The sequence below is a fragment of the Tachypleus tridentatus genome, chromosome 9, assembly GCF_004210375.1.
Source record: "Tachypleus tridentatus isolate NWPU-2018 chromosome 9, ASM421037v1, whole genome shotgun sequence".
NCBI classification, from domain to species: Eukaryota; Metazoa; Arthropoda; class Merostomata; order Xiphosura; family Limulidae; genus Tachypleus; species Tachypleus tridentatus.
In genome coordinates this window covers 9809249-9825869 of record NC_134833.1, presented here as the reverse complement: position 1 = coordinate 9825869, position 16621 = coordinate 9809249, and the positions used below count along the sequence as shown (strand labels likewise).

General features: G+C 34.0%; 2 protein-coding genes across 3 annotated transcripts in view; one reads left to right on the top strand and one right to left on the bottom strand.

The window, feature by feature from the left end:
- LOC143224740 (glutamate receptor ionotropic, NMDA 2A-like) overlaps positions 1-16621 on the bottom strand; it is a 373609-nt gene that overhangs the window by 206967 nt on the left and 150021 nt on the right. The window lies entirely within an intron of this gene.
- The window catches only part of LOC143226923 (glutamate receptor ionotropic, NMDA 2B-like), a 179274-nt gene that overhangs the window by 100783 nt on the left and 61870 nt on the right, over positions 1-16621 (top strand). Inside the window, exon 3 of the mRNA XM_076458483.1 lies at positions 10749-10930. Coding sequence (XP_076314598.1) covers positions 10749-10930 — 182 coding nt within the window. The remainder of the gene's footprint in view (positions 1-10748; positions 10931-16621) is intronic.

Genomic DNA, 16621 nt, shown 5'->3' with positions numbered 1-16621 from the left:
CTTGTGTAGATATTATAACGGTCAACGAATTTTGTTTAAGATTGCTAACGGTCAAATGATCTTGTGTAGGTATTATAACGGACAACGAATCTTGTGTCGGACTGCTAACGGTCAAATGATCTTGTGTAGGTATTATAACGGACAACGAATTTTGTGTTGTATTGCTAACGTTAAATGAATTTGTGTAGGTATTATAACGGATAACGAATATTGTGTAGGATTACTAACGGTCAAATGATCTTGTGTAGATATTATAACGTACAACGAATATTGTGACGGATTGCTAACGGTAAAATGATCTTCTGTAGGTATTATAACGGATAACTAATATTTTGTTAAATTGCTTACGGTGAAATGATCTTGTGTAGGTATTATAACGGACAGCGAATCTTGTGTAGGATTACTAACGGTCAAATGATTTTGTGTAGGTATTGTAACGGACAACGAATCTTGTGTGGGATTGCTAACGGTCAAATGATTTTGTGTAGGTATTGTAACGGACAACGAATCTTGTGTGGTATTGCTAACGGTCAAATGATCTTATGTAGGTATTATAACGGACAACGAATATTGTTTAGGATTACTAACGGTCAAATAATCTGATGTGGGTATTAAAACACACACAGGATCATCTGTAAGTATTGTAATTGTGACGATAGAATATTTCTTTTTGTTTAAGAATCTCTACGTTGTGTAACTTTACATGTAATTAAGATACATTACATTAATGAAACTTGCATGTAATTAAGATACAATACAGTATTCAACCTTACATGTATCTAGCATACATTATACTGTAGAACCTTATATATAATTTATATACACTAAACTATACAACCTTACATGTAATTAAGATATATTAAAGTATACAACCTTACAGTTTTATTAAGATACTTTACCTTCAATGAATTCAGTTTTACCAACCATCATCAGCTGATGAACCAATAGTTTATAATATATTTTACTTATTTCTGTAGTTTTTTATAACGTAGAGATGTATTGTTCAGAAACTTTATTGTTTAGGTGGTATGAAGTTTATAATTCCTGGTTAATGACGCTGATAAACGTTTTTTGTACAAAATATTAAAGAGAAAAGGCAGATATAATAAATGCAATGGTTCTTTCTGTTGAATCTGAGTTATTCCTTTTGAATTTCTTTTGTTTCCGTGAGCTTTGTGTCCAATAGCGCGTGATTATTAAAGAAAAGAAACTAGTCACAAAGCCTGACGTATCATTTTTCATATTATATAGTGAGAGGTCATTCATTCTTTAACACGACTCACGATAAATGTAGTATTTCTATTTCGGAGTTTGAGTCTTCTAGTTTTGATCTTTTACATATTTTCACCGATGTTCAGTGGAGCTGAAATGGAAATCGTGATGATGGAGCTCCAGTCTTGATCGCTCCATGTTAACCGACTGAATTTCTCTACTGTTCTAAGGTCCCTGTTTCCTATTACAAAAACCCATTTCCATTACACTAAGCATTAACAAACTTATTTCGTATCATCTGAATTCCTTTAAGATATGAATGTGTTATTTTCGTTTGATATTGAATCCATTTTTATTAAGCGAGTTTCTTGTTGTTTCAGTGAAATTCGTTAGACTCTACTTGCCTTTAGAATTAGTTTGATCATAAGCTGCCAGAAAACAGTAAAGTAAAGCTTCAGAAAGTTATGTGTTTTTTCCTGTTACGTAAAAACATCTCGCAAAATATCTACAGTTGAAGAATATGGATGTTTAGATAGTGTTTAAAAAACACTCCATGGGACCCGGATGAACATAAATGTTTCTCGTTCGGAATATGTAATATTTCATATCTTTTACAGAAAATATTAGGATAATATGGTGTACCTATTGTAAAAATCAAATAGTCTTATGTACGTATTGTAACAATCAAATAGTCTTATGTATGTATTGTAGCAATCAAATAGTCTTATGTATGTATTGTAACGATTAAAATATTTTGTGAAGATATTATAAAGATCAAACGATCTTCTGTAGGTGTTGTAACGGTTAAATGATCTTGTGTAGGTAGAGTACTTGTGACTATGTAACCTTTCTTTTTGATTAAGATACATTACGAAGTGTAACCTTACATGTAATAAAGATACATTACACCATACAACCTTACATGTAATAAAGATACATTACACCATACAACCTTACATGTAATACAGATACACTACACCATACAACCTTACATGTAATAAAGATACACTACACCATACAACCTTACATGTAATAAAGATACACTACACCATACAACCTTACATGTAATAAAGATACATTACACCATACAACCTTACATGTAATAAAGATACACTACACCATACAACCTTACATGTAATAAAGATACATTACACCATACAACCTTATATGTAATACAGATACATTACACCATACAACCTTACATGTAATAAAGATATATTACACCATACAACCTTACATGTAATAAAGATACATTACACCATACAACCTTACATGTTATAAAGATACACAACACCATACAACCTTATATGTAATAAAGATACACTACACCATACAACCTTACGTGTAATAAAGATACACTACACCATACAACCTTACATGTAATAAAGATACATTACACTATACAACCTTACATGTAATAAAGATACATTACACTATACAACCTTACTTGTAATTAAGATACATCAAACTATACAACCTTACATGTAATTAAGATATATTAAAGTATACAACCTTACAGTTTTATTAAGATACGTTACCTTCAATGAATTCTGTTTTACCAACCATCAACACCTAATGAACCAATAGTTTATAATATATTTTACTTATTTCTGTAGTTTTTTTATAACGTAGAGATGTATTGTTCAGAAACTTTATTGTTTAGGTGGTATGAAGTTTATAATTCCTGGTTAATGACGCTGATAAACGTTTTTCATACAAAATATTAAAGAGAAAAGGCAGATATAATAAATGCAATTGATGTTTTTGTTGAATCTGAGTTATTCCTTTTGAATTTCTCTTGTTTCCGTGAGCTTTGTGTCCAATAGCGCGTGATTATTAAAGAAAAGAAACTAGTCACAAAGCCTGACGTATCATTTTTCATATTATATAGTGAGAGGTCATTCATTCTTTAACACGACTCACGATAGTGAGAGGTGATTCATTCTTCAACACGACTCACGATAAATGTAGTATTTTTACTTCGGAGTTTGAGTCTTTTAGTTTTGATCTTTTAAATTCCTTCACCGATGTTCATAGGAGCTGAAATGGAAATCGTAATGATGGATCCACCAGTCTTAATCGCTCCATGTTAACCGACTGAATTTCTCTACTGTTCTAAGGTCCCTGTTTCTTATTACAAAACCCATTTCCATTACACTTAGCATTAACAAACTTATTTCGTATCATCTGAATTCCTTTAAGATATGAATGTGTGATTTTCGTTTGATATTGAATCCATTTTTATTAAGCGAGTTTCTTGTTGTTTTAGTGAAATTCGTTAGACTCTACTAGCCTTTAGAATTAGTTTGATCATAAGCTGCCAGAAAACAGTAAAGTAAAGCTTCAGAAAGTTATGTGTTTTTTCCTGTTACGTAAAAACATCTTGCAAAATGTCTACAGTTGAAGAATATGGATGTTTAGGTAGTGTTTGAAAAACACTCCATGGGACCCGGATGAACATAAACGTTTTTTTTCGGAATATATAGATTTGTCGTATGTTTTACAATAAATATTGGGGTTGTTTTGTCATACGTTTTATAACAGACATTAGAACAATATATCATATTTTTACAACCAATTCGATATAGAGCTTCGTAACTGAGGTCTGAATAAATGACACATTGTTGTGGTTCGTTTCACTCCAACTGTGAGTCCTTCATAAATAATAGCTAAAATGTGTGTGTGTTTATATATATATATATATCTTTGTTAAATAAGAAAGCGTTAGTAAGAACTAAAGAATTGTACAGCTGACAAGTTGGGTGAAGGTTATTCATTCTTTTATCCAGTTGTATCTCTTTATCTGCGTGACCTCCGTTCTTGCATAATAGCCGTGTCTTTGGTAACTTTCTAAAGGTTCAGATAAACTTGACATGTGTTTACTTAGACAGACCTGCGATGGTTTTTGTTGTCTTTGAAATTTTGACATGTTATATAGTGATTCTTGTTCGCTAAATCTGAATATAATATTCATTTTTCTTCATCACGTAAAGATTTTTCAAAGAAACTTCCTATGTACTCTTAAGTAAGTGAATCATTTTATTTGAAATCGAGTCACATTTTGTTAAGCTTCAAATGGTGGCAACCCGTGGCTGTAGATTACTCTTGACCAATCGCGACGTGAAGTCTTATTCTTCGTTCTATAACCGAAACATAACAATACAAAAATGTGCACTGTGGTGAACTAAATAAGAATTTGATCAATGTAAGAGTTTTTTTATTCTTGATTTGTAACAGAAACCATTGCGTGATAAATATGAACACTTTTTAAAATCTGCATAGCTAAATTATGAAAAACCCAATATAGCTTTTACGAAGTTTAAATTCGTACGCCTGTGTCATCGTTTATAAAAATGAAAAAACAACAAATTTATACTTGTCCTAAGATCTCAAGTTTATGTTTTATACAACGTCAAATCCACGCTTTATAACTGGGCCGAATGTTGCCCAGTGGTCATGCGAAAGAGTCAATAAAAATGAAGTTTCCTTGGTTCGCGTCCAGTTTCTACAAAAATATCATGCTTGGCATTATGGGAATCTTATAAGAATGGAGATCAAAAACTACTATTTCATTTAGGCTCATCATGGCCAGGTGGGTTAAGGCACTACTATTTCATTTAGGCCCAGCATGGCCAAGTGGGTTAAGGCACTAATAATTCATTTAGGCCCAGCATGGCCAAGTGGGTTAAGACACTACTATTTCATTTAGGCCCAGCATGGCCAGGTGGGTTAAGGCACTACTATTTCATTTAGGCCCAGCATGGCCAAGTGGGTTAAGGCACTACTAATTCATTTAGGCCCAGCATGGCCAAGTGGGTTAAGACACTACTATTTCATTTAGGCCCAGCATGGCCAGGTGGGTTAAGGCACTACTATTTCATTTAGGCCCAGCATGGCCAGGTGAGTTAAGGCACTACTATTTCATTTAGGCCCAGCATGGTCAAGTGGGTTAAGACACTACTATTTCATTTAGGCCCAGCATGGCCAAGTGGGTTAAGGCACTACTATTTCATTTAGGCCCAGCATGGCCAAGTGGGTTAAGACACTACTATTTCATTTAGGCCCAGCATGGCCAGGTGGGTTAAGGCACTACTATTTCATTTAGGCCCAGCATGGCCAAGTGGGTTAAAGCACTACTATTTCATTTGGGCCCAGCATGGCCAGATGAGTTAAGACACTACTATTTCATTTAGGCCCAGCATGGCCAAGTGGGTTAAGGCACTACTAATTCATTTAGGCCCAGCATGGCCAAGTGGGTTAAGACACTACTAGTTCATTTAGGCCCAGCATGGCCAGGTGGGTTAAGGCACTACTATTTCATTTAGGCCCAGCATGGCCAGGTGGGTTAAGGCACTACTATTTCATTTAGGCCCAGCATGGCCAAGTGGGTTAAGAACTACTATTTCATTTAGGCCCAGCATGGCCAAGTGGGTTAAGACACTACTATTTCATTTAGGCCCAGCATGGCCAAGTGGGTTAAGGCAGTACTATTTCATTTAGGCCCAGCATGGCCAAGTGGGTTAAGACACTACTATTTCATTTAGACCCAGCATGGCCAGGTGGGTTAAGGCACTGCTATTTCATTTAGGCCCAGCATGGCCAAGTGGGTTAAAGCACTACTATTTCATTTAGGCCCAGCATGGCCAGGTGAATTAAGACACTACTATTTCATTTAGGCCCAGCATGGCCAAGTGGGTTAAGGCACTACTATTTCATTTAGGCCCAGCATGGCCAGGTGGGTTAAGGCACTACTATTTCATTTAGGCCCAGCATGGCCAAGTGGGTTAAAGCACTACTATTTCATTTAGGCCCAGCATGGCCAGGTGAGTTAAGACACTACTATTTCATTTAGGCCCAGCATGGCCAGGTGGGCTAAGGCACTGCTATTTCATTTAGGCCCAGCATGGCCAGGTGGGTTAAGGCACTGCTATTTCATTTAGGCCCAGCATGGCCAGGTGAGTTAAGGCATTCGACTCGTAATTCGAGGGTCGCGGGTTCGAACCCCCGTCACACCAAACATGCTCGCCCTTTCAGCTGTGGGGTGTTCTGAAGTTACGATCAATCCCATTATTTGTTGGTAAAAGAGTAGCCCAAGAGTTGGCGGTGGGTGGTGATAACTAGCTGCCTTCCCTCTAGTCTTACACTGCTAGATTAGGGACAGCTAACACAAATAGCCCTTGAGTAGCTTTGTGTGAAATTCAAAAACAAACACACAAATAAAGTTATACGTGAGTCTCGTACGTCGCGTGACTTTAAGTATAGTTATTCGTATATAAATTGAATATCTTGCATGACCTGTATATTTTACTTTATATCATGTAGCACCGAATCATAACATATGTTAACGTAGTTTTAACAGATGTTAACTGTAGTACTGAATCATAACATATGTTAATTGACTTTTAACAGGTGTTAACTGTAGCACCAAACGATAAAAAACTAAGTAGTAACAAGGTGTTAATTATTGCACCAAATCATAAGAATAGCTGGATTGTTACAAGGTGTTAACTGTAGTACTGAATCATAAAAAAAAACCAGTTGTAAGAACATGTTCACTGTAGTTCTGAATCATAACATATATTAACTGAGTTCTAAGAAGGTGTTAACTGTAGTACTGAATCATAAAAATACCAGTTGTAAGAACATGTTCACTGTAGTTCTGAATCATAACATATATTAACTGAGTTCTCACAAGGTGTTAACTGTAGTACTGAATCATAAAAATACCAGTTGTAAGAACATGTTCACTGTAGTTCTGAATCATAACATATATTAACTGAGTTCTAACAAGATGTTAACTGTAGTACTGAATCATACGCTAACGGAGTTGTAACAGGTGTCAATTGTAGCACCGAATCATAACATATGTTAACTGAGTTCTAACAAGGTGTTAACTGTACCACAAAATCATAAAATATGTTCACTGAGTTTTAACAGGTGTTAACTGTACCACAATATCAAACCAAAAACTAAGTTGTAACAAGGTGTTAACTTCAGTATTCAATCATAACATCTATTAACTGAGTTTTGACAGGCATTAACAGTAGTACTTAATTATAACATATGTTAATTGAGTTTTAACAAATGTTATCTGTAACACGAAATCATAACAAAAACTAAGTTGTAACAACGTATTAACTGTTGACCTAAATCATAACATATGTTAACTGAGTTTTAACAGGTGTTGACTGCATGACCAAATCATTACAAAACCTGAGTTATAAGAACATGTTAACTATAGTTCTGAATCATAACATATGGTAATTGAGTTTTAACAGGTGTTAACTGTATCACCGAATCACAAAATATGTTATCTGAATTTCGACAGGTTTTAATTGCACTACTGAATAATAATATGCGTAACTCATATGTAACAGGTGTTAACTGTAGCACCGAATCAAAACATATGTTATCTGAGATCTAACAAGACATTAAATGTACCACTGAATCATAACATATGTTAACTGTAGCACCAAAGCATGACAAACATTAAGCTGTAAAAAGGTGTTAAGTGTTATACCAAATCATAACAAAACCTGAGTTGTAACAAGATGTTAACTGTAGTTCTGAATGATAACATGTTATCTGATTTTTAACAGGTGTTAAGCGTAGTACTGAATCATAACATACTTTATCTTAGTTTTAACAGGTGTTAATGGTAGTACTGAATCATAACATACTTTATCTTAGTTTTAACAGGTGTTAATGGTAGTACTGAATCATAACATATGTTAACTGTATTTTAACAGGTTTAACTGTAGTATTGATTCATAACATAACCTGAAATGCAAGAAGAGGTTAACTGAAGTATTGTATCATAATATATGTTAAACAAGTTTTTACAGGTGTTAACTGTAGCAACAAACCAAAACAAAGTTTAAGTTGAAACAAAGTGTTAACTGTAGCAGCAAATCATAACAAAACATGAGTTATAACAACATGTTAACAGTAGTACCGAATCATAACATATGTTAACTGTGTTTTAACAGGTTTTAAAAGCATTTCTGAATCATAACATATAGTAATTAAGTTTTAACAGGTGGTAACACTAGTACTGAATAATGATATATGTGAACTGAGTTTTAACAGGTGTTAATTGTAATGCTGAATCATAACATATGTTACCTTAGTTTTAACAGTTGTTGCCTGTAGTACTGAATCATAAGATAAGTTGTCTTATCTTTAACAGTTGTTAACTGTAGTACTGAATCATAGCATGCGTTAACTGAGTTTCAACAGGTGTTAACAGTAGCACCGAATCATAACATATGTGAACTGAGTTCTAACAAGGTGCTAAATGTACCACTGAATCATAACATATGTTAACTGAGTTGTAACAAGATGTTAACTGTAGTTCTGAATCATAAGATATGTTAACTGAATTTTAACAAGTGATAACTGTACTACTGAATTGTAATATTTGTGAACTGAGTTTTAATTGGTGTTAACTCTAGTACTGAGTAGTAACATATGTTAACTAAGTTGTAACAAGCTGTTAACTGTAGCACCAAATCATAACAAAAGCTGAGTTGTAACTAGGTGTTAACTATAGCACAAAATCATAACAAAAACTGAGTTGTAACAAAGTGTTTACTGTAGCACTGAATCATAACATATTTTCTCTGAGTTTTAACAGGGGTTAACTGTAATACTGAATCATAATATATGTGAATTGAGTTTCAACAGGTGTTAACACATGTTCTGGATCATAACATATGTTAACTGAGTTGTAACAAGGTGTTAACTGTACCAGTGAATTAAAACATACGTTAACTGAGTTTTAATAGGTTAACTGTAGCACCAAATCGCAACTAAAACTAAGTTGTAACAAGGTGTTAACTGTAGCACCAACTCAGAACTGACTTGTAACAAGGTGTTAACTGTAGCACCAACCTATAACTGACTTGTAACAAGGTGTTAACTGTAGCACCAACTCATAACTGACTGGTAACAAGGTGTTAACTGTAGCACCAACTCATAACTGACTTGTAACAAGGTGTTAACTGTAGCACCAACTCATTACTGACTGGTAACAAGGTGTTAACTGTAGCACCAACTCATAACTGACTGGTAACAAGGTGTTAACTGTAGCACCAACTCATAACTGACTTGTAACAAGAGTCGTGAAGAAGTTCTGATATTGAATGAGGAGTCTGTTATTCGCGATTTTGTCTGAGCAGCGCTGATGAGCTATGAACTGGAAGAAACTACTATGTTGCAATAACAATAATGAATGAAACATCAGATACACACATAAGTATCAGATACATACAAAAGTATCAGATACACACATAAGTATCAGATACACACATAAGTATCAGATACATACATAAGTATCAGATACACACATAAGTATCAGATACACACATAAGTATCAGATACATACATAATTTATTTATACATTTTATCATATTTTCTTTTCGGAAGTTCGCATTTTGGCGGGCAAAAAAAAACCAATAACAAAATAGATAATTTGTCGAGTTTTTTTTTTTTTCTCTTTCTAGATGTTTGGCTTTAGAAATCTGAAACACAGTTGAGGGAATTTTTCTGAGGAACTGCTCTTCAGAGGTCAGCACGTTTCATTTCTGGAATGTTCTCCTGCGGGAATTCTGAGTAACTACTCTGAACTTCAAAAATCAAAAACTGCACATTTATACTCCTGTGTGCTATTAAAATAATAAAAATAAATCGTTTGTTCATTTCCGACACTGTGTGATGTTAAAATTATAAAAATATATATATATATATATATATATATATATATATCGTTTTCTCAGTTCCAGTCGTTCAGAAAAATCGATACGTGTTTCTACGTTGATTGCTAGTCGCAGTAGACGAGGTGATTTATAAGATATTTAAGGTTAATTTACAATTATAACAATAACAATTATTGTACAACCTTAATTGAACAATTTTTCACAGATTTGTGCTGTAAGAATCGAACCCGGAATTGTAATGTTTATAAATTTGTTTCTGGTTAAAAAATATACTGAAAAGAATCTGTAATTGTTTTCTGCTAAAGTCTCTTGAAGTATAAAAGATTGGTTCAAATACTTTTACAATCAGTTATCTAAAACGTTTTAAGCTACATTTTAGGGACATTGGGTTATCTGCTGTGTTTACTGCGGGGGAATCGAAACACAGTCTTTAACGTTTTAATCCGTAAACTTAACGTTGTCTCAACTGAGGACTAGAAGTGCCTCACTGGTGAATCATCTTTTGATTTCTAGTAGGTCTAAAGGAGAAATGTCCAATACTTCCTCAACAAAAAATAACAAAGAATAAATTTTGGTGTCTCCACAGTATTTATAACGATTTCGATCTTTCGAACTGTTGATAAGTTAGTAAAGTTGTCTGTATATGTCTTTTACTTGTCTACTGTAAAACTAGGAACTTGAATACGTATACAAAAATTTAGGTTTAAATGTAGAAAACACATTATATAACTAATATTTATGATAAATACACAGATAACCTTTTATAAAAATATTAAAGGTTATTTATTCATCTGTTCTTATTTTCGAATCGTTCCCTAGCGAGTTTCCGGATCAAGAATTCTTCAGTTAGCGCCCTCTATGGAGCACCAGGCAGCAGCCATGTTGAGTATCCTCAAAAGGTATTTGTGGCACCAGTTTTCCATCGTCACTTCTCTTATAGGAGGACACGATGATTTCGTACGTGCTGTGAGAGACATTGTTCTCGAGAGTACAGAATTTAAGTAAGTTTTAATGTATCTATAATATTCTATACACCAGAGTGTTTCCAACACCAGACATACAAACTATATAATACATAATTTATGTAATTCTTCAAAACACAGACCTCCCCTAATGGCACAATGCGTATTTATACTGCAAGAAACAACTTTATGTGTACAATAACTAAACAAGCAAAAGGTAGACACAGAGCGTTTCCCCCCAAAGCTTTGAATAGAGTCTGGATTTAGTAAACAGATTAGTAGAGCTGCAGGAAGGATGTAACATTAGAAGTTGTATAGAAAACGCTCTGCTTACGTGCTGCCCTCTAAAAGAACTAAATTTAGAATGGTGACTACAGACGAGGATCTACGACATTTATTTAATTTTTCAAAACAAACGAAAACAGAAACTAATGCACAGAAACTGGTGTTCATCTGTTTTACTCACTCACGTTATTAACTTATACGTAAGATGTTTTTTTTGTTTCTCGCAAAGCTACGCGAGGGCTATCTGCGCTAGCCGTCCCTAATTTAGCAATGTAAGACTAGAGGGGAGGCAGCTAGTCATCACCAGCCACCGCCAACTCTTGGGCTACTCTTTTACCAACGAATAGTGGGACTGACCGTCACATAGTAACGCCTCCGATACAGAAAGGGCGAGGATCTTTGGTGCGACCGGGATTCGAATCCATGACTCTCAGATTACGAGTCGAATGTCTTAACCCACCTGGCCATGGTGGACCAGGTGTAAGATGAAAATATAAATAATTACACAGCTCTAAGGAAGTGATGTACACGTTTCTCACAACTTCCTGTAAGCACTTTAAATCGAGAGTAAAATCTCGAATAAGAAGAAGGAAATATTTCCTTTACAAACGGATAATTATTTCCACTTCCATTCAATTAAAAAGTAAGAATTCCATTAAGTTACTAAAGATAAATCAAAGAACTGAGAAATGACGACGTACATCAACAGCACTTATATTTTAATACATTTATTTGTCGAATTTCACAATTGTATCGATTGTTATCGGCGAGGATCCGCACAATTGTTTATAATTTATTTCCCGTTAATTCGGAACAGATAAGAAAATCAGAGAGTGCAATACACATGTACACCATCGGAATAGATAGGAAAATCAGAGAGTGCAATACGTCTGTACACCATCGGAATAGATAAGAAAATCAGAGACTGCAATACGTCTGTACACCATCGGAATAGATAAGAAAATCAAAGAGTGCAATACGTCTGTACACCATCGGAATAGATCAGAAAATCAGAGACTGCAATACGTCTGTACAACATCGGAATAGATCAGAAAATCAGAGACTGCAATACGTCTGTACACCATTGGAATAGATCAGAAAATCAGAGACTGCAATACGTCTGTACACCATCGGAATAGATAAGAAAATCAGAGACTGCAATACGTCTGTACACCATCGGAATAGATCAGAAAATCAGAGAGTGCAATAGGTCTGTACACCATCGGAATAGATAAGAAAATCAGAGACTGCAATACGTCTGTACACCATCGGAATAGATAAGAAAATCAAAGAGTGCAATACGTCTGTACACCATCGGAATAGATCAGAAAATCAGAGACTGCAATACGTCTGTACAGCATCGGAATAGATCAGAAAATCAGAGACTGCAATACGTCTGTACAGCATCGGAATAGATCAGAAAATCAGAGACTGCAATACGTCTGTACACCATCGGAATAGATCAGAAAATCAGAGACTGCAATACGTCTGTACACCATCGGAATAGATAAGAAAATCAGAGAGTGCAATACGTCTGTACACCATCGGAATAGATAAGAAAATCAGAGAGTGCAATACGTCTGTACACCATCGGAATAGATAAGAAAATCAGAGAGTGCAATACGTCTGTACACCATCGGAATAGATCAGAAAATCAGAGACTGCAATACGTCTGTACACCAACAGAATAGATAAGAAAATCAGAGAGTGCAATACGTCTGTACACGATCGGAATAGATAAAAAAATCAGAGAGTGCAATACACATGTACACCATCGGAATATATCAGAAGATCAGAGACTGCAATACGTCTGTACACCATCGGAATATATCAGAAGATCAGAGACTGCAATATGTCTGTACACCATCGGAATAGATAAGAAAATCAGAGAGTGCAATAGGTCTGTACACGATCGGAATAGATAAGAAAATCAAAGAGTGCAATACGTCTGTACACCATCGGAATAGATCAGAAAATCAGAGACTGCAATACGTCTGTACACCATCGGAATAGATCAGAAAATCAGAGACTGCAATACGTCTGTACACCAACAGAATAGATAAGAAAATCAGAGAGTGCAATACACATGTACACCATCGGAATATATCAGAAGATCAGAGACTGCAATATGTCTGTACACCATCGGAATATATCAGAAGATCAGAGACTGCAATATGTCTGTACACCATCGGAATAGATAAGAAAATCAGAGAGTGCAATACGTCTGTACACGATCGGAATAGATAAGAAAATCAGAGAGTGCAATACACATGTACACCATCGGAATATATCAGAAGATCAGAGACTATAATATGTCTGTACACCATTGGAATAGATAAGAAAATCAGAGAGTGCAATACTTCTGTACACGATCGGAATAGATAAGAAAATCAGAGAGTGCAATACGTCTGTACACCATCGGAATAGATCAGAAAATCAGAGAGTGCAATACGTCTGTACACCATCGGAATAGATAAGAAAATCAGAGAGTGCAATACGTCTGTACACCATCGTTTCACTGAAATTAATATTCTATAAAAGAAAGGAAATTAATACGTTATTAGTAGTGAGTAGAGGAGTTCATATAGAAACCAAACAAAGTAACAACATTCTAACACTATGTGAACCATTACTTTATTCATAAGTTATTAATGGTGATTAGAGGAGTTTATATAGACACCAAACAAAGTGACAACATTTTAACACTATATGAACCATTACTTCATTCATAAGTTATTAATGGTAATTAGAGGAGTTCATATAGACACCAAACAAAGTGACAACATTCTAACACTATATGAACCATTACTTTATTCATAAGTTATTAGTAGTGATTAGAGGAGTTCATATAGACACCAAATAAAGTGACAACATTCTAACACTATGTGAACCATTACTTTATTCATAAGTTATTAATGGTGATTAGAGGAATTCATATAGACATCAAACAAAGTGACAACATTCTAACACTATATGAACCATTACTTTATTCATAAGTTATTAGTAGTGAGTAGAGGAGTTCATATAGACACCAAACAAAGTGACAACATTCTAACACTATGGGAACCATTACTTTATTTATAAGTTATTAATGGTGAGTAGAGGAGTTCATATAGACACCAAACAAAGTGACAACATTCTAATACGATATGAACCATTACTTTATTCATAAGTTACTAATGGTGAGTAGAGGAGTTCATATAGACACCAAACAAAGTGACAACATTCTAACACTATATGAACCATTACTTTATTCATAAGTTATTAGTAGTGAGTAGAGGAGTTCATATAGACACCAAATAAAGTGACAACATTCTAACACTATGTGAACCATTACTTTATTCATAAGTTATTAATGGTGATTAGAGGAGTTTATATAGACACCAAACAAAGTGACAACTTTCTAACACTATGTGAACCATTACTTTATTCATAAGTTATTAATGGTGATTAGAGGAGTTCATATAGACATCAAACAAAGTGACAACATTCTAACACTATATGAACCATTACTTTATTCATAAGTTATTAGTAGTGAGTAGAGGAGTTCATATAGACACCAAACAAAGTGACAACATTCTAACACTATGTGAACCATTACTTTATTCATAAGTTATTAATGGTGATTAGAGGTGTTTATATAGACACCAAACAAAGTGACAACATTCTAACACTATATGAACCATTACTTTATTCATAAGTTACTAATGGTGAGTAGAGGAGTTCATATAGACACCAAACAAAGTGACAACATTCTAACACTATGTGAACCATTACTTTATTCATAAGTTATTAATGGTGATTAGAGGAGTTTATATAGACACCAAACAAAGTGACAACATTCTAACACTATATGAACCATTACTTTATTCATAAGTTATTAATGGTGAGTAGAGAAGTTCATATAGACACCAAACAAAGTGACAACATTCTAACACTATGTGAACCATTACTTTATTCATAAGTTATTAATAGTGAGTAGAGGAGTTCATATAGACACCAAACAAAGTGACAACATTCTAACACTATATGAACCATTACTTTATTCATAAGTTATTAGTAGTGAGTAGAGGAGTTCATATAGACACCAAATAAAGTGACAACATTCTAACACTATGTGAACCATTACTTTATTCATAAGTTATTAATGGTGATTAGAGGAGTTTATATAGACACCAAACAAAGTGACAACATTCTAACACTATGTGAACCATTACTTTATTCATAAGTTATTAATGGTGATTAGAGGAGTTCATATAGACATCAAACAAAGTGACAACATTCTAACACTATATGAACCATTACTTTATTCATAAGTTATTAGTAGTGAGTAGAGGAGTTCATATAGACACCAAACAAAGTGACAACATTCTAACACTATGTGAACCATTACTTTATTCATAAGTTATTAATGGTGATTAGAGGTGTTTATATAGACACCAAACAAAGTGACAACATTCTAACACTATATGAACCATTACTTTATTCATAAGTTATTAATGGTGAGTAGAGGAGTTCATATAGACACCAAACAAAGTGACAACATTCTAACACTATGTGAACCATTACTTTATTCATAAGTTATTAATGGTGATTAGAGGAGTTTATATAGACACCAAACAAAGTGACAACATTCTAGCACTATATGAACCATTACTTTATTCATAAGTTACTAATGGTGAGTAGAGAAGTTCATATAGACACCAAACAAAGTGACAACATTCTAACACTATGTGAACCATTACTTTATTCATAAGTTATTAATGGTGAGTAGAGGAGTTCATATAGACACCAAACAAAGTGACAACATTCTAACACTATATGAACCATTACTTTATTCATAAGTTATTAATGGTGAGTAGAGGAGTTCATATAGATACCAAACAAAGTGACAACATTCTAATACGATATGAACCATTACTTTATTCATAAGTTACTAATGGTGAGTAGAGGAGTTCATATAGACACCAAACAAAGTGACAACATTCTAACACTATGTGAACCATTACTTTATTCATAAGTTATTAATGGTGAGTAGAGGAGTTCATATAGACACCAAACAAAGTGACAACATTCTAACACTATATGAACCATTACTTTATTCATAAGTTATTAGTAGTGAGTAGAGGAGTTCATATGGACACCAAATAAAGTGACAACATTCTAACACTATGTGAACCATTACTTTATTCACAAGTTATTAATGGTGATTAGAGGAGTTCATATAGACATCAAACAAAGTGACAACATTCTAACACTATATGAACCATTACTTTATTCATAAGTTACTGATGGTGAGTAGAGGAGTTCATATAGACACCAAACAAAGTGACAACATTCTAACACTATATGAACCATTACTTTATTCATAAGTTGTTAATGGTGAGTAGAGGAGTTCATATAGATACCAAACAAAGTGACAACATTCCAACGCTATATGAACCA